Source organism: Thunnus albacares, chromosome 1, assembly GCF_914725855.1.
Source record: "Thunnus albacares chromosome 1, fThuAlb1.1, whole genome shotgun sequence".
Taxonomy (NCBI): Eukaryota; Metazoa; Chordata; class Actinopteri; order Scombriformes; family Scombridae; genus Thunnus; species Thunnus albacares.
This window is the reverse complement of record NC_058106.1, coordinates 30047523-30073221: the sequence shown is the minus strand read 5'-3', so window position 1 is coordinate 30073221 and position 25699 is coordinate 30047523. Positions and strand designations below refer to the sequence as shown.

The 25699-nt window shown below is 39.4% G+C and overlaps 1 protein-coding gene across 3 annotated transcripts in view; it reads right to left on the bottom strand.

Moving 5' to 3' along the window:
- uacab (uveal autoantigen with coiled-coil domains and ankyrin repeats b) overlaps window positions 1-25699 on the bottom strand; it is a 52244-nt gene that overhangs the window by 11513 nt on the left and 15032 nt on the right. Inside the window, exons 1-11 of one of the 3 annotated variants that reach the window (XM_044354332.1) lie at window positions 14488-15231; window positions 13602-13732; window positions 8323-8411; window positions 6055-6119; window positions 4140-4200; window positions 3709-3779; window positions 3198-3304; window positions 2411-2592; window positions 1704-1741; window positions 1223-1279; window positions 863-970 (exon numbers count right to left, since the gene is read on the bottom strand). In XM_044354332.1, the coding sequence (XP_044210267.1) occupies window positions 863-970; window positions 1223-1279; window positions 1704-1741; window positions 2411-2592; window positions 3198-3304; window positions 3709-3779; window positions 4140-4200; window positions 6055-6119; window positions 8323-8411; window positions 13602-13732; window positions 14488-14523 (945 nt within the window). In that variant the 5' untranslated portion in view covers window positions 14524-15231. Of the gene's footprint in view, window positions 1-862; window positions 971-1222; window positions 1280-1703; window positions 1742-2410; window positions 2593-3197; window positions 3305-3708; window positions 3780-4139; window positions 4201-6054; window positions 6120-8322; window positions 8412-13601; window positions 13733-14487; window positions 15232-25699 lie in introns of those variants that run through there. The other 2 variants (XM_044354317.1, XM_044354323.1) reach the window with 2 other exon arrangements.

The following is a 25699-nucleotide window of genomic DNA, read 5'->3' as shown; positions in this document are numbered from 1 at the left end:
TTGGCTACCAAAATGGAGTGGGCGGAGTTTTCGGGAACAGAAGGCTCCAACTCTTCAATGCAAAGACCAATTTCAACCAAAATTGGGTCACATGTCCACAAAGTGCCCTTGAGTGAGCCTATAAAAATTCATGTAATTTCACCACTGGGTGGCACTACAGTTAATATACATTTTTAAATAACTGCTTTTCTATAACCATTATAGGGCTGATACTTGGTGAACAGGTCCATCTGCTCCACATATTAACACGGGAGACCAATTGTGCCTCCTTGTGGGGTTTCAGGAATAAAAGTCTCTAACTCTTCAACGCAATGACCAATTTCAACTAAAATTTGGTCGCATGTGCACAGAGCGCCATTGAGCGAGTGATAAAAGTTCATGCAATTTCGCCACTAGGTGGTGCTACAGTTAATGTACATCTTTAAATAACTGCTTTTCTATTACCATTACCAGGCTACACATGCACCTCTCGTCAAGCCGCTCTGCATGTTAACACGACAGACCGATTGCACCACCTTGTGGCAATGTATGGCACGCTTTGACTTTTGTCTTTGCCTTTTGGCCTGCAACTTGCCAGCAGCATCACATGCCTCAGGGGGTCGCAGTGCCAGGTTGCCAGCAGACCTAAAATTTCTTCAGAAATTTTGTTTTCTAGTTCCCTTCATTACCTTGGCAAGACAGTGTGTCTAAACTAAGCTTTATTATTATTTTTATTATTATTTGGTTGTTTTCTACCCTCTCATCCACAGTACACCATATGCACCAGCAAAAGGACAAGCCAGTGGTAAAGAAGAGGCACACATTAAGTGTTTTACTAAACATGTGTGGTGTCTAGCTCTTGCTGTGTTAGTGTATCATTTACCTGTGTGAGCTTCTCCTGTAGTATGTTGACCTGATCTAACAGGGCCCTCTGATCCTGGTGGTACTTCCTCAGACTTTCCTGCAGGGTCTCGTTCTGCCTCTCTAGGTCCTAAAACAAACATAAAACCATGAAGCTTACAAACTTAAACCAATCAAAATCCTTTTTGCTGAAAGGTGAAGAAACTTATAATTTATCACAACTTTATAGACATGGATGTCTTAATGATTTGTTTTGACTTTGGAGGCAGAGAATTCAAGAAAACTCCCTTTGAGTGAATTTTTGAAGTGAAGTGAATTTGCTTCTGAGTCTGTTGCTACAACAATGTGAATGTGTGTGTTTGCATGGAGAAGTTACACTTACATGTATCATCTGATCCCTTCTATTAGCCTCAGCTGCCTCAGACCTCTCCACTGAATGCTGAGGATAAGAAAGGATCTTTAGTGCCAGCTTTTGAGAACATAACCTTACATTTGGCAATGAAACGCTCACTAGATGGCAGTCATGTACAACTGAGCAGGAACTAACTGAAAAATGAAGAAACTGTACTAAATGACACCAAGACAAAGAAAATGATTTGAAATGGGGAACAATTGGAAGAAAATACAGAAACTTGAGGTATTCTCACAACACAGACTGCATGAGAAGTAGGCAAAATTATTCTAAAAAACACGTTCAACATGTGTTTAAGAGTTTGAGTTCTGAGGCTGCTGATAGGAAGAGTGACTTATTGTCAATAATCCCTTTGGGATGCAGAAAAAATTATCTTCTTCACATTTAAACAAAGGGAGTGATGCAAAATGGCTATAAAATGGCTATACATAAATGGAGGTCCTCCAATTACCTGTCGCTTCCACTGTTCAATCTTAGCAGCCTCTTTATCTGTAACAAAACAGGGAAACAACAAGTTCAGATTTCATCTTTCTGCCCGAGTGTTACCTAGATTTCGCAGGATGCAGGCACATTATGTTCAGAAAAAAACTGCTTCTTAAAAACATTTACAGGGAAAGAAATGCAAACACAGACAAAATGCAGACAAGTGCAAATAAGCATTCAGAAAACTATAATGAAAGGTGAGAGTAGGGCTGCATGAGATAAGATATAAAAAAAACTAGATGTGTTGAGCAAGACTTAACTGACTGACGGATATAAACATCAGAATTGAAATCTAAAACAATTCAAAAATATTTTGACAAACAACGGAAATTAAATGAAAAAGCATCAGAGCGTAATGTAGCTTAACAGTGCCACACTATTTCCCATGAGTCAGTGGATTGATGCTTTAAATAACCAATATTTTCTTGTAGCTAAAACATACTTGTATGTGTATATCACATACTTGTTTCTCACTATCTAAACCAATGTAGCAACAACTTTAGGCAACTTTTTTAAATGGCGTTTAAGAGTTTCAGCTTTAAGTGACTTTTAAAACTTTACAATTTTTGCACAGCACTTCAAGGGCACTTAATTTGACAGACATTCCTGAGCCCAATCAACGCTCATACTAACAATGCTCTAGTATTTATTCCAACATATCGTGCGTCATCTCACCTCTGCTGGCTTTGTCGAGGTAGCTCTTGACGATCGCAACGAGCTCCTGGTTCTTGCTGAGACGAGCGTAGTGAAATGCATCGTGACCCAAGCCGTCAACTGCCTTCACATCAACGCCGCTCTTTAACAACACCTCAACTGCATCCTTACAGCCGTACTCACAGCCCAGAATGAGCGCTGTCCTGAGAAAAAGAATACATGTTGAGAATTAAAATGTGCAAAATAGAAATGTAAAAATATAACTACACATTAAGCATTGAATTTATTTATCTATTTATTTATTTAGTTGCTTTTAAGATATTCTTAGGGACTCTTTTGCTGTAATGAAAATTTATGTAATCATGAATTTACTGAAACGTATAGAAATAAGGGGTGAATTTTGGTACAAATGTTTAATTTTCAGTGTCTCCCTTTTCAAAAATCAATGTTTTCTCTCATTTTCTAGTTTTATACATCACCTGCCTAACAGAGATTGTGGTTAATAAAGGTTTGTATACTGTAGGCCTCTTTTCAAGGTAAATAAGGAAAATGACCAGAACTACCTCTAATAAATTTTGATAGCTAGTGCAAAATGCATTTACTGTGACTTTGGTTAATATCAGATACTGCTGGGAAATCACTAGAAATTTAAATGGCATGACTGGTTTACATAATCAACAGACGGCATCAAAAGCTTCCTTTTGTAAGAAACACAGGTAAAAAACAAAACAAAACAAAACAAAACAAAAAACGTACAATTTGATATCTGGCAACCCCAAAAAACACCATGAGGGACTATGGCTCTTACTTGTTTTGTTTGTCCCGGATAGTGATATCAGCCCTTCGCTCCAGCAGCAGCTGACAGATGCGTGGATGACACATCTGGGTTGCCAGCACCAGAGGTGTCCTGCCATCCTGGAGAATAGCCACAGACATGCACATAAATTGCTTGCATCCAACCACATAATCACATACAGTTATAACACAATCACAATATTGGCCTGTACATGTCAATCCCAAGAATCTATTTGTCTCTAAACCTCGAAGATAAAATGTCCAGAATGTTGAGAATTATCCAGTAAATAGACAGAGTGCTCCATTAACTACATTTAAGGTCAGTTGGAGCAGCACAACAAGGTATTCAATACATTTTAACCTCGTCCACTTTAAGGTCACTGACAAGGTAACAGCCTTTTTAAAAGGAGGCAGATTGATTTGCTTTTCAGCAATGATGACACAATACATGGAAAACGAAACAATATATTTGAAGAGACCATTACAACACACTGTGTGAAATGAAGTGAAATATCAATTCTCACAAAATCACTGGCATTCACAGACGCTCCGCTGTCACAGAGAAGTTTCACACTGGAGGAGCAGCCAGCCATGACTGTGGAGGGAAAAAAAAAGATGAGTACAAATTGCAATCAATTCATCCCATTTACAGCTGAAAAATACACGCACATCCACTCAGCTCATGCACAGGTATGAACCTGGGTGCATCAGTTAGCTGAAAAGCTAAACAAATATCATTCAAGCAAGTACTGACTGTTTATATGGTCAAATTCACAAAAACATCTGGATACTCTGTCAAGTGTCATTCAAAAATATTATGTAAGAGCAGTGGTTTGTCAGGGTCTATGTTCATTTTAAACTGTGTGAAGTCAGTATTCTACTAGACTAGATTAGAATAGAGTAGAGTTACGTGTAGAGTGCAGAATAGAGCAGAGCAGAGAGAAAAGAGTCTCACCAGCATCATGTAGAGCTGTTCTTCCTTGCAGGTCCACATTTCCAACTGGACAGTTGTGCTGTTGAGAATAAAACACACGTTGGCACAATAGAATCACGTGATGTAAATTTATTTTACTAGTGCTGAGAGGTCCCTTAGAGAACTACTGGGGTATAGTGAAAAATATCTGCAAAAATACAATTTATAATGTATCTAATCCCAATAAATAAATCAAATAAATAAAAAGTCATTTTAAATGCAAACATTTTTGTATTAGCTTGTGATTTTTAGCGAGTAAGTTTAGCTAAGTTTAGCAAGTAAACATGGATGCAAACAATGCAGGATGAAAAAAAAAACAGCTTTGTTTTAGACCTTAAGGACACACACAGTGAGTTTTGGTGAGTAAAACTCAATGTAGACATAACTTTTGTTTGTTTACTGTAAAACTCCATAGGACAGCTTTAACCCATAAGTCACATGTGGAAATGGAAAAATATAAAGGCCTCAGTGATGGGGGGGGGGATCCAAGTCTGTGCTGTGATATCATAGATTTGATTTCTAACCACTTAAATTCAATTAAAATAAATATATGGAATGATTTTGATTAAGAATGGTGTGTTGGTACAAGTGCAATTCCCCCATTCTTTAAGGAAATGTAAAATAATGTTGTAAAAGCATAAACAAAATACCTGGTTGCTATTATTATGGTTTATTACCTGGTTTACTGTTGTGAATAATTAAAAAGACTCAATGTCCTCAGTTGTGATTTTTGAAATACAAATGCATAATGAAGCTACTGGACCTTTGAGTCACTACTACTACTCAATAATAGCTGGCTCTATTGTTTCTAACATACTGTATATAACTCAATTTTTTTCAATGTTTTAAAACAAATTAGCTTCATTCGACTATATGGCATTTCAGAGGGGAATGCATCCTCAGGCATCCCATCACAAATGACCCTGGATAAAATTTATAGAAAAATATAAGTATGTTGTAGTTGTGAAAGAAAATGTGTCGAAACATTTTATTGTCAGTAGTTGGCACTGGAACTTGAGGGGCAACAGCGGGCAGGTCATATTAGGCTAAGTGGTGCTCCACTGATATGCCTGTGACATCTCTACACGGTCAGTCAGCTGGTCAGACACCAGCAACTGTACCACTGTGGTGATGAGGGCCTGCTATGAAAGCCTTGAGGACTCAATGCTAACAGGGCCCTGATGTTGCTGGGTAAGCTTGCCAGCGAGCTCTGACCCCCCACTATAAAAACCCAACTCTCTCTAGCAACAAGGTCCAAAATTTAGCAGCACGCTCAAATGACAAAGTGAACGGGTGGGGAGGGTGGAGGGGGGCAGCAGAGGGAGCTGACGGTAGAGTATCAAGAGGGGAAATCCTATACCACGAGGGTTTCGGCTGACGAAGGGAGGTTGTGGTGGTGGTGGGGGTGGGGGGGGGGGGGTGGGGGGGGTGTGTTGGCATCCAACTGCTATGTCTGCTGTGATGACGGCACCAACAATGGACGGCAGGTTTGCAGGAGGGTAGGCTTGTCAACACCGCTGACAACCCTCTGCCAACAGCCGCGACCTCTGTTAGATCACTGCCATACGAGAGATGGAGGCGGGGGGGGGGGGGGGGGGGGGGGGAACTACGACGCTATGAGGGCACAATATCGCAGAGATCGCCCCCTCATTGTAAACACATAAATCCTCCAGTGGGGCACGGTGACTCAACAGGGCCTACTGTTGACCGATATGGAGTAGGCTCAGCTGCCAGAGCCGTTTGGCAATAATTATTTAAAAGGAGCTGAAAGGGAAACTGCTCTGACTGGCAGGTGACTGGGGAACTGCCCTGTGGAGCATACATACAATAGAGCATGCAAATACAGAACAGACAAACAACTAAAAGAAACTAAAATAAAAAGAACATGCACTTTTACCTGCAAGAGTTTCTGCACACACAGAGAATGTCCATTTCTTGAAGCCAGATGAAGAGCGTTTTTACCTGAAAGAGATAAATGCAGCAATCAGATAATGAAGTAGAGGGCAATATATTATAGTACAAACGTCATAACGAACAGTACAAATGTGATTTTACTGTACGTATGACTCCGTCTGTATCGCTCGATCCCAACAGCTGCCTTACAAACAATTATGATTATTATGCTGTGACAAACCAGCATACATGTAAATTATTCTGTTGATCAGCTGATGCAAAAATCTGAAAAACCAAAATATTGTAGGCACTACAAGATGACTCAGTGCATCACTAAGAGCTTGGCTCCGCAGGTAAAGCAAAGGTTTGCCAAGCCAGAGATTGTCAGTTTTGTTACTAAGGAGTATTAAATAACAATTGTAGTTTTAGTTTTTTTGTTATTATGTCAGGGCATTTATTCTCCTAATTTAGCTTGCTGGGTGCCCTGCCATAGTAGAACATGTGAATATTTGAGTACAATTCCAATATCACATCTGAAAGGGAATAAGTATCTAAATATCCCACTTTGTTATTGGTACCTTTAATTTGTTGAAACTATACTTGTGGGTTTAAGAATTGATTTCTTAAGCTTCTATTTTTTTTTTCAAATTTTCTTCATATCTTCTGACATTATTTAGATTTTGTTAAGATCAATATACCATTATTCAGTCAAGGTGCTTTCAGACAGCAAGCAGTGACCGCTTCATCTCTGACAGCCAGATGTCGATGTTCTGTATTTTGGATGGACGGCAGCAGGACACAACTCCACTGCAAAAGCAACAGTCAGTACTGTGCACTACAAACTGCTGCTATCCGCCTAGTCTAACCTCCTCATTAAGCCAAATAGAGCAGGTTGTGGCTTAAAATAGAAAAAAAATGGTTGTCAGTATGATACAATTAATATAGGTTTTGCTAACTAATATCATAAATGTTGTTTATTGGCCCAGACTGGATCATCAAACTTTGAAGACCATTTATCTTCATTCACATATTGGTTCACTGCTGCTAAAGAGGTGTATAATTCAGGGAACTCAGATATCAGTAAAATTACCTACTACATTGTTTTACTTCTGTGTGGTTTCTGTGGTTGCCATGGACACGCAGCGAGCCGCAGTGGAAAGTTAAAACAGTTGAACCATTAACATCAGATGGCAGCGGCAAATGATTATGAGCATTCTTGAGAGCGTCAGCCGTCCGCTCTCTCCTCGCTGCTGCCACCGACCTTGGTGGCAAAGCTGCCATTGTGTTTCATTGGAAAACATGGAGGCAGCAGTGGCAATAACTTACTCTCTGAACGTACCAGTAGACATGCAATTATATCGAAAACCTACAATATTCATACCCTGAGATGGATAGGGCAAAATGCAAAATGTTTATGAAAATGTAATTCAGGTTAAAGTAAAAAACATTTTAAATCAAATTAGACAAGGAAGCTACTTCATAGCAACAGAAGTAATTGTAATATGCTGTTTTTATCTTTGCACTCTCTGACTGAATCTTTTGTCTTAAATGTTTCCGAAAATAGAGATGGGTCTTTGCTCATTATTCAGCCTAACATCAGCTCAAATTATGCTGTCATAATGAACAAAATTAGCACATTTGTTGCTGAGCAGCAATCTGTGTAGTAGATGAATAGAAAAAGTCTGCTAATAAATCTAATTTTCTGTCCAACACATCCTCATCTCCTTACCACAAGACAGACGTGCTCTGGCACCAACTACCTTAACCTGCATGAATTGATAATCAGACATAGGGCCAACCACCTATATAGAAATCACACCTACAGTACAGTATGTGAGACCAATGTGCACAGTCTGGGTTTCTTTTATTCATGGCAAAACAACACACAAGCACGTGCAAAAGACTATGTAGGCAGTCAACGTCTGAATAGTACACCGACAAAGAAACTGTGCTTCTTTGGTTGTTCGAGCGTTTCCCGACAGTTTGCAAAGGTACATCCAGCTAAATCTAATTCAGTCTAATGCAACAGCCCTGCAATAAATCCTACATTCATGAAGGTTATAATGTTCTGTTATTGATTAAACTGTTTCAGAGAAGTGTTGATTCAGCTTTGGAGGCTGTAGATTGTGCTGCTGTTGAATTGTATTATGCTCTACTGAGAGGTTAGGGTTAATCTCACTGATATAAACTGGGTGGCCAAAATATTAGAAACTTCTCTCAGTATTTAAAATACAGCACCAGTTTGCTGCTTCTCCCCCCCACCAGAACTCACCAGTGGCATCAGTTGCGGTGATGTCAACATTGTGTCCCAGGATGAGATTGAGACAGTCCAGGTGTCCTCGCGTTGCAGCCAAATGAAACCTGGGAGAAAAATAGAGAGATGGAGAAAATATGAGCTAGGACAGACCGACAGGACGTGAGACAGCTAAGGAGTAGAGAAGGGCAAGTGAAAAAGTGATAGGATATAAGGAGAGGGGTGAAGGGTGGTGAAACCAAAGGACAAGAGAGGGACTGCAAATTGATGCCTCGCTCATTGCTATCAGCAACGTCAGCGTTCTGGAGGCCAATAACAAGAAACCTCTGGGAGTGATACATGAGTGCAGTGTTTTCATATCAGCTTCACTTTTGTATACATGAGGATGCCATTGGAGTGTATTCAGGCTACCAAATGATTAAAAAATGACAAATTACTTGTAAAAAAGAGCTGCATGTTATTGTTTTGCTTTCCATCTCTCCTAATCTTTGTTGTTTGACCTTATTCAGACTGCGGGGATATTATAGTGATACTGATAAGGGTTCAAGTTTAAAAATAGTCTTTGTGTTACACAATGACAATATTCAGCAGAGTTTCATCTGTTTTTTCACTGTCTGTTCGCATAGTGTGATAAAAGTAGTGGCCTGTATGGTAACAAACAACATAAGCTGATTTATTTCATTCAGGTTAGTTTTAAAATTCATTCTTGTCTTGGAAACAGCAGTAATAACTTTGAAGCTCAACTTTAAGCAAAAAAGTTTTCAGAAACTCCATCTGAGCACTCAATCTGCTATCACTGAAACTCTGAACAGCTACTAAACGGACTTTGTGGTCCAATTGCTTTGTTTAAATTTGATATTTAATTGCCTAGTCAATTAAGCAGGTGGCACATACTTGCCAACATGTCTTTAATCGTCACTTTGCCTGGAAACATTCCTGTTCCCCTTCTCTGATTTAACCCACTGCAGCACTGCCGCCACTAGCCACGGAGGTCTGCAAAGCACTTGTGTGTAAACCAATCTCAGTCTGTCACTAACCCTGAGGTATCTGCCAAGGAGACAGCTAGGCTGCCACCTCAACACTGGCGCGGGTATTAAAAGCCGTGTTGATGGCCAGGAGATGCTGGTTCCCTGGGGAGCAGTGGAGGGTCCTGACCTCTCAGGGAAAACGGTAGACAGGAAGCAGAAAAGAGCTATCCGAGTGGGGGGGGGGTATGGGTGATGTGACTTGCCAAGTGCAACTGCTCATGAGCAACAGCATTTTCCATAAGGTAAATGCTTCTGAACAATGTCAAATATACTGAAAAGATAGTAGTGGATAGTGATAATGGATTTCCTCAGGACTCTCAGTATTCACACACTCTCACACGACTCATCATTTCTTATTCATATAACAAAGAACTAACAGCTGCTAAGATCTTTTAGACTGAAAATCACGTAATCGCAACTGTGGAAACAAATGAAATACAGATTTGTTTTTTTTACCCTGACCCTCAAGGAGACTTGCATGCAATCAAAATAGTCCACACTTCATTAGATTAAATGGTAATAACAGTGGTCAGCATGCTCAAATGGACCAAACAGCACATGTCCAACACTGACTGAATACAAAGAATTTACTCTGTGGAGGTACACAGTGCTACCCAGCTGCAGACATCAGTAAAATGGTTAGAGATGCATTTTGAGAGACTAATGGGTCCAGTTTTAAGAGACCACATTCAGCTATGTCATTTCATCTTCACACCTGCTCCTTGGGCGGCTTTCAGGTTGACAGTCTATAGGATATGGTTGCTATTTTCAGAGAGCGGACCGGGAAAAGTAAACCAGAGAGTATATACTGGTAGCTGAACTATATATATGATAATGTGTGTCTCTAAAGGCACAACAGTCAAAGCACTGTGCCTGCTGAAGCTTCAAATATTTCTTTGTTCCAACACTGATAAGAACTTATAATGCTCTGAACCTCTGACTATAGCTTGCTTTGTATAGTAAAACCCTGACATTTACATATAAACTGAGCTCCATCTCAACCTGGAAGTAAAATGCCATTTTTTGTTGACATTTTCTGATTTTGGAATGATAATGTAGTTAAATGTATTACAAGCAGAAAACTAGAAGGCTAACTTTACACTGAATCAAATTACTATGCGTGATGTAAAAGGGGTCACCCTCATTCAATTAACACACAAGCCTGTAGCTCTACAGAGCCAACATTACTTTATGATTCAGTCTGACTGCTCTCATAAGGGTGCTGTTTGCAAAGAATAATCTCTGATAAATCCACTACATACTATACCAGCACCAAACAGCACACAGGCAGAAAGCATCTATCTGGTGAAGACAGCTGAACATCTAGCTAACTAAAGGCTAAGATGTCTTTCTCAGGAGTTGGTCGAGACCAAAGCAGAGTTAACAGGGGAGTGAAATAAGAACTTAAATTCATCAGATGTCCAGAAACAGGATTGTAGACATGATGGATGTTTAAATAATGTGTCTGTCAGCCTATATTGAAGTTATTTGCCCCTGAGTGGCTAAAAAACAATCAATGCAGCTTAAAAGAAAACAAACTCTCATGAACCTTTTCAAGATGTCCATGTTTGTTAATCTTTTGTCTTCTAGGTTTTTTGTAACCTGTCGCACCAGATGGTTTGTTACACAGAACCATCTGAGAACCTTGGAAAATGTTTGGAAAAGGGCAGGCAATTTCAAAAAAATACTTGGCAGGTGATTGCATGAACCACCTGTCTATTACCATCTATAACCATCTTACCTTGCAAGGCAGCTGGATTTGCAAGATCACTCGATCACACAAGAATCCTCATAGGATGCTGATTGGTCTGAACCACCGGTGGTTCGGACACAAGCGCATAACTTGAAGCCTGACGAGATGGATTCTCACATGATCTCGTGATGTTGTAATCCACCTGCCTCACAAGGTACGGTTTTTTGACAAAAGAAGGCACATAAATGTATAGTATAGTAGCAGTACTACCATTTTGATGCTGATTGGGATAGATAACATTTCTCAAGCAAGGTTCAGCCTTTCATTCACTTTTGGTTCTACAACAAAATGAATGGCATGGACTGGCTGCTGTGGTTTGGAAATACACCTTTGAGAAACTCACATGTGGTCTATTAAATAATCAGTAAAGACAAAGTAAACATAATAAAAAAAACAGACTTGTCCTTTAAATTAGAAGTCATAAAAAGTATATTCTCAGCATGTCCTCAATATATCATCATATCAAAGTCACGCAACTGTGAAACTCATACTTATGCTATTTTTATTCTTAAAAGATACTTGAGCAAAAATTCATCACTGCTAATCCTAACAAACAATAGGCATGCAGCAGTATCTTTAGTCAGTGCCAGTTTCATGATGCAGGGCTAAACGAGTGACTGTCTCGAGTGGTGGATTTCTTTTGCTGCTAAGCCCTTGTCAGTTAGCTATCACAACTGCACAGAATGAGCAGGTGTGGTGAGTGTACTTACCTCACTGGGATCCAGCTAATGCCACAGCAGAGATATAAACTGTTTACTCAGCTGGTAGCCTCCATAGAAGAGTTAGAGCTAAATTCATTAGCTGGACACAGTGGGGCTAATCCAGGGCAAACCAAATTACATATTGGGGGTAACAGTTTGTAATAAGTTTCCCCACAGAGGTCCTTGATAACAAGGGATCGCCATTCGACATTCCTTTGCTTGCTGTTGCAGCGGCCAGGATGCCATACTGACACGTGTTGGTCTGTGTGTGGCCCACTGAACTATAAGCAGAGTTGCTGAGTTGCAATTGTGGTTCACTTTTTGTTTTGGGGCAGGCTTGGCAAAAGCTTTGCATAAATGTTAAGGAAGTGCGAAGTGTTGATTTTATAGTCAACTAGTTCTGGTTTGTACATATGCAGTAAATGACGAGCGTGACTGTGCTTGAGTACAACCACCTCTAGTCTATCATTTTAGAATTGGCAGCCGGGGTACTGGATTTAGTTCTGATGAATTCTAGCACCTTATTATGAGACCAGGCATTTATCAGGTTCTGTGTATAATTGTGTGTATTTACATGCACACGTGTGTACAATCACTGGTCTGTGCAGTGGTGCCACGAGAGAACTTCACATCCTGCTGAAAATACTCTGCACCTTTTTGCTTCTGGGATCTGGTGCTCTATAACCATATGCTTATGCCTAACTAAGCCTTTGTCAAAATAAACCTGAAGCACAGGCCAGAGACCAGCGACTTCTTCATATATCTGGGATTAAACTGAGGGCGCCTGGCTTCCCAAAATGCTGGTGTTGGAATCTGGTTAAATTTAGGGAAGAAAACAGTAACAGCTTTTTTTTTTTGACAGTTCATTTGATTGTTTTCAAATGATGTGGCTATTACAAACATTATTAGAACCATAAAATGGCTGTATGAGAAACTTGCAATATCTGTGCACTTGGATGTTCCAGATACAACATCAGAGAATTTCCTGTAGATACTTCAGATGGGTTGACCTACTCCCTTCCTCCACAACCTCCCACACACGCGCCCTCCCTATCCTTCTGTTCGCCTTTTTCTAATAATACCTAGTGAAGGGTGTTAGTCCAGCTCTTTGTACAAAACCCCCTAAAACCAGAGGTTCCCACTGAAAAATCCTACCATATAAAACACGGTCTTTCAAGATGTCAACTGATCCCGATAATAGCCTGCAGCTGGGCCTTAATGTATTACTAGATGTTGCAAGCACCGCAGTGGATCTGATCTGAATTTGTAGGGAGTCATTTCCTGTGGGGACTATACAAACAACCCCTGGCCAATGTGGTCAAGCCTCGAGTGGCTGCAAACATTCTTTATACCAACTCCCACAATGACCTCCAGAGGCAGATGGACACTAAACGGGAAATTTCTGGATACAAAAATGGAAACAATAATATGCAACTGCAATGCCATTTTATGCAGGGCAGCTGGATGAAGAGTTAAGATTGAAATGTGCAATAGGTACCATAGCTACCAGAATTTTTGGAGAATTGTTTTTGGAGGGTCAGACAGGGAGACTTGTTATTGATGTCATAAAGGGAGGTAAGAGGCAAAACTATTTTTGAGTAAGTGACCCAATTGCAAAGGAATTCCCATCTAAGGATGCTTTATCTGGGAAAGAGGGTTAGGAATCTGTGTGGGGAGGCTGCTACAATGTTCGGAATTTGAGATGCTCAGCATGTTTAGATTAGCAAATATTCAAAAAAGCCTGTGCATACTGTACAAGGATGTATGTGTGTTGTTTGTGTATGTGTGTGTGTGTATGTGTCTGTGTTTACTCACGCAGAGCGTCCCTCCACATCGAGCTTAGTGGGGATGATGCCCTTCTTGCCGAGAACAGCGGCCACCTTGTCCACCTCGCCGCGTTCCACCGCCTTCATCAGCCGATCGTCATACTTGTTCCAGTCTGTGTTCTGACAATGATGATAATGAATCAGACATACAGCATCTTTAACAAGACTTCTTAAACCAAATGGTTAAACAAACATGTTAGCAAATACATACTCAGTTTAACAGCATTTATTTTCAAATTATTTTAGTTGACTAGTAAATACAACAGGGACATATGAAGCCCATTTCTGACACAAAACCACTAGCAAGAATGACAGAAATGCAATTTTTTGTGATACAAAAACAAATCTGAGTTAATACGGAATGTGCCAAGAATGCCTTGTACTGCAGTTTCACTCTGCCCATGAGTGATGGAAACCAAGCATGGGAACAGACTACTCTTAAGGCACAAAGGAGTCTGTGGGAAGCACATTTAAGTGGGGCACTTCAAACTGGAGGTCCAAAATAAACAGAGAACACAAGCAAACAATTTAAAACCTCAATCATAAGCAATTACGTATTATGTTTGTACACAACAGCAACAGACTGTAATTAATTAATAATGATTAATAAAAAATTAATAATATATGCACATGACTTTGACAACACTGTAGTTCTGAAGCACTTATTGAGCCACCAAATTGATCCACCAATGATAATTATCCCAATTGATCCATTTGCCCAAGGCAGTATTCCTTCACGGCATTAACACTTGGTTGAAGCACAGCTTTCAGTTCAATCAATAGGTAGATGAAAACACATGAACATAAACAGTAACCTGCAAAAAACCCCCAAAACTTTTAATGACAAACTGAAATCATCAATAATGAATACCTACAAAGTGCATGGAGGTGCATTTCAGCCAGCGGCTCATCTTGGGTGAGTGGAGCTGGTCCTTGCACCGTGCTACTGAAAAAGTTGCCAGTGTTCCGGTTTTACAAAAGCAAAAATAAGAGGAAAAACAAAGTGTATAAAAAGAACCCTCAGTCTCTCAGTGCACTCAACCAGTGAGTGCGAAGAAAAATGTGTGAGAAGACAACAGGGTGACAGTTTGTATTGCAGTGGAGGTCCTCTAATGGAAGGCTCAACTAGGAGTTTTCCTCACTTGAGGAGAAGTTCATTTGGCAGGATTTTCTAAGCATTCCTGTGTTGCTCACGGGCTCTGCCTGTAAGTTCATCACTGCACAGCAGTTTAGTTGATAGTTTAAGGGAGAAGAAGGAGGAGTGAAAGAGGAGGAAGGAATGGAGGTGGAGAAGCAGTAGGGCCAGCCCTGCCAGCCCTGGGACCTGCCCTGGCCGGCAACTGCAACTCCCCCTCTGGGGGAAAGTCAGCTCAGCCTGGCTACCTCTCACCTCCACCAAGTGTCTTCCCCTCTACTCTCGCCTTTATCTTCAAATCATCTGTTCTGTCTTCTTTTTCTTTTGATACTCCTCTTCGTCTCTGGACTGTTTTCTATCTGCAAAAGCTGCAAGCTACTTGCTTATCAAGCTGAACTAAAGAGCTTCTCTCTCTCTCTTTCCCCTCTTCTCGTCTCTCTCAGTGGTCTCAAGCGTCTTCACCCCACCAAATGGCAAGGTCAGTCAGGCTCAGTGGGGTAAATATGTGAGCTCTCCCAGGTTTAAAATATCACCCCCTCCCTGGTAAACAGCGGTGGTGCAGACAGCCCTGCAGACTGGTTACCTCTTTTTTTTTTGACCCTCCAACCTTTCTGTAGTGACTGATAGGAAGACAGGGGCTAAGAATACATTCTGGACATGCCTGCATGATGAGTAATGGCTTTAGTGTCTATCACCACTGCCAGCATGAAACAAGGCCAGCCAAAAAGTCCTTGCTTACATTGCCACCCCCAACCATGCTCCCTGCTTGCCTCCATCTGAAAATATTAATGTCAGAGGGGGATTATGGTTTGCACATTTTAAGTGATCTTGGCACTGACCCTTACAGGACAGTGGTGGGCCAAACGCTGCTGTTAACCCATCCATCTAAACAGGGTGGTGCGCCTCCAAAGCCCCCTGATCCTAGCTGCACGGTAGCAAGGTTAGATGTCAGCCTTTTTACAACCAGCTGTCTGAGACTGCAGCCCCACCACAAACAACTACGCTGCCTCTTCACTTACAACCAACATGGCAAACACTGCAAAAGTACAACTTTCACTTTTATTATGTAAATCATCACAAGAAAAAAAAAAAAGGTAAATAACAGCGATGCAATGAAGAAGGTTTAGGGGGGGGGACCCGTTTAATTTACACACTGCATCAGCTCCTTGTGGGCTCGAGTTACTGTCCGCTGCCAGACTGGCGTTAACAGAGCAGCACTGATATCCACAAACATGCAAAAAGACCTCCTCCACATGACATGTCATATGAAGAAGTAGGTGTCAACTTACGAAAGCTGCTCACCCTCGCATGGAGACAAAGGCGCCAAAATGGCACCTAGCCACGCGGCATACTGTACATCAGTCACGTAAATATCTCTCATGGGTGTGCTTGTGTGTGTGTGTGTGTGTGTGTATTTGTTTGGGAATCTGTTTATGTACTAGTTAATAATAGGACTGTTAGCAAGCAAGAGTTCCCACTGCAGTAGTCACTCACTTTCAAGGAGAGCTGGTGATATTGACACAATCGGATACCATGATGGGTTTAACAAGGATAATTTTGTCATATTTATGACTTTTAAAAATATTTAGTCCAAATTAAATGTGATTCATACGGTCCTGGAGAAAAACATTTCGTTTGTGAATATGACGTCCATAAATCTTTTTACTCTGAGCAGTGAAAGGATCTGAACTTGAATTACTAAACTGTAATGCAGCCTTTGAGACCAGGAAAGATGAGAACTGCAACACATGATGATATCTAGTTTCATATCATGACGTCAATGAATCTCCCAGCTTTACTTTCAAGCACTGGGAGGAAACCGTGATGAAATAATGATTACAAATTCAACCACGTAAATATTTTGTACTTTCACGTAAATTACTGATTTCAATACATAGTGAATTTTTTAACGAACATTTTGTTTTTACTCATTTTGAAGTTAGATCGTAAAATTATGATTATGAACATAATTTTTTTTAATCAATGTACTGCATGTGAAACCAGTAACCAAAATGTCAAAACCAAAATAAGTAGGGAGTAGGGGTGTTTACTTTGTTTTAAATATGTTTTAAATCATGTTTTGTTTTAAATAGGTAAGTGCAGAGCAGTTTATTTAGATTAGATACTTTTTTCTGTTAGACAGGTAGACCTTTGAAAAAACTCTAAATTAGGAATAATCTTTTCTTGACATTTATTTATTTGTTTTAGCAACTCACAGGCCCTCACTGACCCTAAAGTCACTAACAAATGTGTTTTGCTAATTGTTACTTTATTTGTATGTTTATGTATGTTCTCAGTGAAGTATAAGAGATATATTGTAGTTTAAACTAAATCATTTTTATAGATTCTGCATTTTTCAATGGGGGGAAAGGAATAGATGTAATTAAGAATTTTTAACAAGGTAATTGACCTTTTTTTGTAGAAAAATCATATCAGACAAATTATTATTTAAAGCAGAGTGTTTTTATATGTCTTTAAACATGTCCGGAGGGGATCTTTAATATTATTTGCTAAAATGATTGTGAAACTTACAATAAATAAACTAGCTGCCAATTCAATCTGATTTTACAATGCTTCCCTTTCCCCAAGAGCTGTAACCGCTTTCAGTTGTATCACATGGTCTTCATCAGTCAGAGTTTGCTCAGGTGTCATGGGTCATAAGGTAGTAAGTTCGTCTTATGTTGGGATTGTCTTGTCAAACCAGTATTTCTAAGATCAAGCTTGAGCTTTGATCCTTAACTAGATTGTTCTGATCATTTTCCATCAAGCACCAAAAGTAGTGTAGTTACACTGCATCCTTGGTGATGTGACGTCTGAAGAGCCGTGCTGATGATGGAATGAAAGATATATTCAGCCCCTAGCTGCGTGCAACAACGAAAATGCTACCTAAACTTTCTATTTTTAAAACACAGTGACCTTAGGGACAAAACATCACCTGACACTATGAGCCAAGTTTGGCCTTTACCTTTCCACACACATTATTCTTGGTCTCTGATAATATTTCAGGCACAGACTCCTGTCATCTTCACTTCAGGTTTTCCATCGCTTTCTACAAGCTGTAATTCTTTCCAACACCTAAGTTTCCTGCCTCTCTTCAGCCCCTGGCCAGACTAATGGGTCTCCGATGTCCTGACAGATGAAATCATCGCGCAAGAAATATCTAACTGGTCATCTGATAAGACTGAGGCCAAGACCAAAACATAAAGCTATATGCCAATATGTTAAATGACACTGGTGTCCATTGCCAGACTGCAGTCACTGATATGGTTTCATAAGATTATGACAGTGGGGAATGATAGTTATCGCAGGAGACATCTTTGAAGAGACATTATGTCATGAAATGTCAATCTTTGACATTTTATGGGAGGACTAGATAGACATTTGGAAGAGGAGACCTTTTACAGTAGGCCCTATGTACAACTTCTTTCATTTGATACTTGAAATGAAGGATAAAAAGATGTTTCAAGGAGACGTATCACGCTTTTGTGATTTTCTGTCATTTATATACTGTAGATTGTTGGTGTATGTGACAGATGGCTGTCTGTTCTCACCTTTGTTGCTAAGGTTGTTTGTGTTGTCCACTCACATATTTCGGAACAAATTTGGATTCAAACATGTATGGATGTATTCAAAAAGTTTATATTTCGAATAAAGAACGGGAAAAAGAATTGAAAACCGAATACTATTGTTTGTTTATGGAGCCTCCCAAGCCACTGGAAGTCTGCCCAGGGGCAGCTTCTGGAAGCTGGCCAGTCAGGATAGAGTGGACTCATCGAGAGGGGGAACCTTAAGGTGGCTAAACTGAAGGGCTGCATGAAGGACCAGTATGAAATAAATACAGAGTTTGTTTTAACTGTAAATCATGCAAAGATATTCCTGCATGTTATGTCCCCTTCAAATCCTAAAACAAGGAAACAAACAGCGTTTTCTGACCCAAGTATCTCAATGCCCTTAATCTGGCTGATTTAACAACAGCACAGGAGCATACCAAAAACTCAATCTGGATTTCTAACATTACAAATCACAAAGTATACCATTACTGTCTAAACTAGGTTGCATCTTCCCATTTTTATACTGTGCTTACACCATAGCATTTAAAAACATAACAACAGATGCAGAACATGGCAGAGTACCTTAACTGCATGTGTACGCCATTATCATCAGTGCTGATAGTGTGAGAGACAATAAAATATAATTTCCTGTTAAAAAACATTCATAATATTTATGGTAAATAATGTCTAATAAACTAGTTTACACAACAATTACTGGTGCAGTGTTACTGTAACCAGATAGGGTGAGAGAAAAGAAATAATGATTATCTTGTAATTGACAAGAAACAACAGTAAACTTAATCATTTTTGCAACACTCATAAAATATACCAGAGCAATGACATCATGACATCCAAAGCTTGTCTTAACAACTGAAATAGAGTTAATAATATTCTGCTTGTACAGCTGCTTTAAAGGATTAAACTTTGTCTAACTAACAGCTCATCTGAATGCTAATTAAGTTTATTTATAATGTACGCTATGACTTATTAGACAATTATTAAAACATACCAAATACTACGAAAAATACACAAACAAGATTTGATTTAAACCACTTCAAACAAACTATAGGTGAAAGAAGAGATGTCTTGACGACCCCGATCACTTTTCAACACCAAGCACAAAATCATTACCTTTGGCTTGTGACCAAGCCCAAACAGGGCACCAATCACCAGTTTATATTTTTATATTCTATCCTCAGAGATACCCGTTTGTGACATTATCATAGCTGCATGCAGTTTGAATATCTCAGTGACATGCTGATTTATTGGTGCAATATAACCTGGCAGTGAAAAGCCAAAACTCTAGCTGCGTCAGCGTTAATGAGAGCCATAAGAGCAAGCCCACATACCAGCAACAGTGCCACAGAAATCTCTAGAAATTATGTGAGCCACAGCTGTTACCCAACATGGCCAGAGTGGTTATCTATTAAGAAACAAGTGAAGACTAAAGCAAGAGGGTTGATTACCTGAAAACATATTTTGTTTTCTGAGTCAATCAGTCCTAAAATAAGTGCTGAGGAGTTGACAGCATCTAATATTAATTCAGTGGGTGGTTGATAAATAATTACAACTCCTTTCTTCCTACTGCCACCTTCAAACAACCAGCAGGGATTTTTTTTGGGACTGTTGTTAGCGGTAGCAGTTTTACACTCTCCACCCCCCTCAATCTCACCCCCCTACTAATCTGTGAGCACAGACTTGTGCATGAAGTGGCGGACTGTGCAACTGTCTGGGCATGTCGTGTGGAAGTGAAACCCCTCAGGGGCAGAGATGGAAAAGGGTGGGGGAGGAGAGAAAGAGACCGAATGTGTGAGATGAACAAAACGTGTAAAACAAGCGGAGAGGTGAGAAAGTGACAAGATACAGCATTCCTGCAATCAATATGTCGATATATGACAGGTAAGTTGATGCTTTAGAGTCAAAGACCCTCTAGGAGCAGGACAAGCCCCCAATGATGGTTCAGGCCAGGTGTCCAGAGGAAAGAGGCACCCTGTTTTTGGTATGTACATAAGGCACTCGCTGCATATCTTGGTAGCTGCTAAACACAGGACCACTCTTGCTGGGCAGAGTGTGGACTGGATGCAAGAGGCCTGACAGACATACACACCCTCTGGTGGTAAACAGGAAAATGACAGCTCCCTTTCAAAGCCTGTGTGTCTCCTAGGTGATCACTGGTCTTCTTGAGTGGTTACTCTTTGTATTCAGGAGAGTCCCTCGTCTCTTTGCATTGTCAATACTTCAGTAGTCACACTAATACATACTCTCTAGAGGGATTAACGCTAATTTATATTATAAATGATGTTGCAAGCTAATTGCAAATTTATGAGAAAAAACATTAAAATCTGATATAAGGGGTCAGCATAGTCCCTGCACCAACTGGTGCACCATTATCCCTTTCGGCTGTGTGTGACCTGTTCGCCACAATGAATGTGTACATACTTTCACGAGCTGCTACTGAAAGCTGGATAAGACACGTTACACTTATTTGTTAAAACTAATGTCATCACTGTACAGCACGTCTGTTGTTTTGCTTTTCTTGTCTTTAAAGATATGTTTGATGGCCAGAGGCAGAGGAAGAAGAAACTGGGTCGGGCATGACACGAACCAACAACACAATCATCAAACATGTGTCCTGCGCAGCTGGCATGGTCACAGATTGCCAATTTTTAAGTTTTGAGAGGTGCGTTCTGGGTCTCTGTATCAGATGCAATGACATAATTGTGGAGGTTTGCCCCAGCATGTATTGGCTTACAGACCTCGACACAAGGACCAATTAGTGAGTGATGGTGATATTGACAAAAATAAAATATCACAATATTATTTTAGTAATGGGAAAACATGCTGGGTGCAATGGGTGCACTGGTACAATATTTAATATTAGATGATGGATGGATGGATGGATGGATGACATCATCTATAACAGTCTTGTACAACAATTCAGAGAGACAAACTCACAAAAGACAGCAGATTTTCAATAAGACATCTAAAATCACAGCAATAAATCCCTATAACAAAAAGGAACAGTAAAGAGAGCACATCAAATCATCTCAGACCCAACTAATCCAGTTCATTGTCCAGTCAGTCTGCACAGAACTGTTGTGATGTGTGTGTGTTAGTGATTTCCGATTGTGGCTTTGTGATTCTTGTCTGTGTAATGGTATTGATGGAATTGTGCTGTTACACGCTGTACCAGAACCAAATTCCACCAGCTTAGCTATGTGGTCATGAAAGTGAACTGAAGGTACAGTCTGTGGACTCCAAGGTCTAGCAGTAATTCATTTAATATTATTTCAACTCAGTGAGAAACTCAGTGAGAAAAGTCAAACTGTATCAGTTGACTGGAATGCAGTCTTTGAAAACAAGAACATTTTATATATTACAATAACCAAAATTCCAGATTCAACCAGTATCTATCATATGATTATACTCTTATCATGGTACAGAGCTGGATGATATACAAGTGCCTATAAAAATCATTTAACTTTTTTCTTTTTTGATGACTTTTTCATGTTTTCTGACATTAAATCAGTGTAAATGTACATTAATTGGGCTTCTATGACAGTAATCAATAGAAAACTAATCTCAAAGTGAAAACAAATCTTTAGACATTGACCTATGTTAAGTATAAATATAGACCACAAAATAACTGAGTGCCCTTTTGAAGAGAAACAGAAGTACTGAATATATCTCTCAAAGTACGTAAGGCAATAAGGTCAATTCTAAAGAAAATAGAATAAAATCATGCACAGTGTGTAAATCTGCCAAGAGCAGGCTACCCTCACAACCTGATAATGACTGATAACAAAGGTCTGTTTTACAATAGTTCAGTTGAGGCTGGGCCTGTTGACAACACAGGAACACGTTCTGTTAAAGTGGAACATTGCTATTTTCCTGTTGGCCTGTTTTAGGAAATCTTCACTTGTGTAGCGATTGAATCAAACATGGAGACTAGTCTGTCCAGCTGCTGGGTCACACCATTTTAGATGACTTATGACCCAGGGGGCAATGCTTTTCCTTGCTATTTTCTCCTACTTCCGACACCCGCTGCCAGGCTGAAAGATCAGCTGCCCAAACCATTTGAACTTTGCCCCTGCCAACTCTCCCGAGTGAAGACTGTCTCCAGAGGATCATAAAAAAAACAGGGCGGTTTCTGAAAGACTTGACTGTCATTCATGAGAGATCTGTAAATATGGTCCACTATCAGTTGTAGATATCTCAAAATAAATAAATAAATAGTTGAATCGGAACAAAACCTTTCCTGAGATGATACCATCTTATCTTTACTGCCTTTATCCCAAATGGATTTAGTGGATTATACCCATAATGTGTTTTATCAGAGCTTTAAAGCTTATTCAAGAATAGTGTGCAATTACTACTAAAGGACTGTTTTATCTTTAAAGAGAAAAACTACATGTCTTCAAGAGGACCTTAAAAGGAAACACATTTGCTAGATTATTTAAAAGCACTGCATGTTTCTGAAGTCAAAATGATAAAGATAAAATAAGAGAGAATTCACTAAGAAGACATGATGACATTGTAATGCACAGAGTAAGTTCATATGTTTTCCACTGCAAGAAGATGAGCCTCCCAGTTTCCAGTTTCATAGTGTTAAAGGACAAGTGTGTAGGATTTATGGGGATCTATTGGCAGAGACAGAATATATTTTCATAAGTAAGTTTTAATTAGTGTTTAATCACATGAAAATGAGAATTGTTGAGTTTTCATTAGTTTAGAACGAGCTGCGACCTCAACACTAGATGCCACTAAATCCTACATAGTGGTCCTTTAAATCATGATGTTACGTAAAAACAATGAATAGAGGATATCCCATCGAGGCAGATTCAGCCATCTTTTTAGGAATCTATATCAACTGAAATAAAACGGCTACAGTAAAATCAAATGCTGATCTTTCCTTTAGAGTATGTTACTGTAGAGCTGCAATGACTAGTTGAGTGACAGAAAATTAACTGACAACTATTTTGGTAATCGATTATCATTTTGAGTAATTTTTCTCTGGTTCCATCTTCTTAAATGTGAATTTTTTTAGGCCTCTATGATAATAAACTGAATATCTTTGGGTTGTAGACAAGATATTCTAGGTTGCATCAGGGGCTTTGGGAAACCATGATAGACGTTTGTCTTCATTTTCTGACATTTTAGAGACCAAATAACTGATTGATTTATCAAGAAAATAATCAACAGATTAATCAATAATGAAAATAATTGTTAGTTGCAGCCTTACTCTGCGTTTTGTCCAACTCAGCCTGCTAGTGTTACAAAGCTTTTACAGCATTTACAGTGTGAGCATTTTGCTGCACATGTGAGTGTGTGAATTAGAGCTGCAACGATTAATTGATTAGTCGATCGATAGGAAATCAGCAAGTATTTTGAAATCAAATAATTGTTTCAGTCATTTTTTAAGCAAAAATGACAAAATCATTCTGCTTCCAGCTCCTCAAATGTGATGATTTAGTGATTTTCTTTGTCATACATGACAATAAACAGTCGTTTTTGACTGTTGGTCGCACAAAACAAGACATCTGGCAAATTATAACACACATTTTTCACCATTTTCTGACAATTTATTAGACAAAACAATTTGGGCACATCGGTTCACGTTACTTTGAGTTCTGACACCCGGATTGGCAAAATACACGATTCGCTAAGTTCTGATGCTGACAAATCTGTCAGTGAATCTTAACATAGTTCATCTATGTTAATATGAAAGAGAGGGGAGAGAAAGATGATTTCTAGACAATTTATTAGACAAAACAACTTGGGAGATTGAATGTTCAATCAGTGAAGATGAATTAGACATGAATAAAACACACATATGGTGCTGCGTGTAATTTCCACCAAGCCATCATGCCAGATATTTTATTACACGACTATTTTGGTACAAATATTTACCCACTGGTGGGGCGGATAGCCTTTCAAGATTTACCTGCCAAACGGAAAATCTACCCGCATTTGGCGCTTAGTGGTTGTTAATTTCGGACACTAAGTATATTGCATATATACTTACATTTATATGTAATCTAAGAATAGGTTTGGACTTTGGACGCAGATCGGTGTCACTTACCACTTCCAAAAATCACCACTTTCTTGAAAAGGTCAATAAAAAAATGGATCTAAATGCAGTAAACAAACGAAATGTTTCACAGAATCTTAGAAAGATGCAGTGTTGTGAGAAAATCTGTTGCCACTGGATTTTGAAAATAACTAAATCCATCTCACAATGATTCATTGTTATAAGGCACCAGTTCTACAGCTAAAGTACCCTTTGTCTGTAAAATGTCAGCAGCTTAGCTGACACATTTTAATGGCCATCGTTGAAATAACAATGTGCCCCAGCAGGAGAATGAAAAACAAGCGTAGTTATTGGGTTTGGCTGTAGATGGCTGCTGGTATGGCTGATATTATTCCAGCTGATGATGTGAAGATAAAAGAAAAGAATAGGGCAGACAGAGAGCCGTGGGGGCTATAAAATGATTTCCAATCAGCTAGTCAGGAACTATTTAGGTCACTAATGTAGGAAAGCTACAGCAGATTAACAAGGCAGTGATCTTAAAAGGACAATTAGATTTTAAAACACCTTAAAATTAGCATTTTCAGTGCCACCAGCTGATCTCTGTGCATGTTTTCCATGACAATATACTCATACAGAGTGATATAGCCCCTGTTATGATGAAACTAATGGGGATCCTAATAAATTAAATGAAATTAAATATAGGGCACACATGATAAACCATAAGGTAATATACACTGAGGAAGGAGGAGAAACAGAGACATAGACAGATAAATTGGAGTGTCTGCCACCCGTGTTTATACTCCTAACAGTACTTAACGAGGCTAAAGGGAACGTTAGGAAGAATGAAGGCTGCTGTTTTGATCTCACCTCAAGAAAATGATCAGGCAATATAAGGGAAAACACCACGGGAGTCTTTGGTCTTCCATGACCGTATTTGGTTAATCGAGGAACTCTTGGGGCATGCCGGTACTTGGGCACAAATACTGGTGATGATGCTTGTTTGGCCAGCACTCACAAGTCGTCACACACGCACGGGCAGGGAGAGGAATGCGAGTGGAGGGTTGGTCAAAAGGAAAGGGCTTCAGAAAAAATGTTTATACTCAAAACAAAAAGATTTGATGGAATGTATTAAATAAAGGTTGCTCAATGCCATTAAAAAAAAAAAAAAAACCCTTTCATTTGCTGTGTGGTAAGTCAGGTTATAAAATTGCCATAACCACAAGTTATGCAACACACTGCATTCCAACAAACACAAAGAAAATGTTTTCCATACAGTCACATCTGTTAGATCTTACATGTAAAGACATCAAATGAGTAAAATTATGTAAAGAAATGAATTACAAATACTAAAATAAACAAATTGTATTATT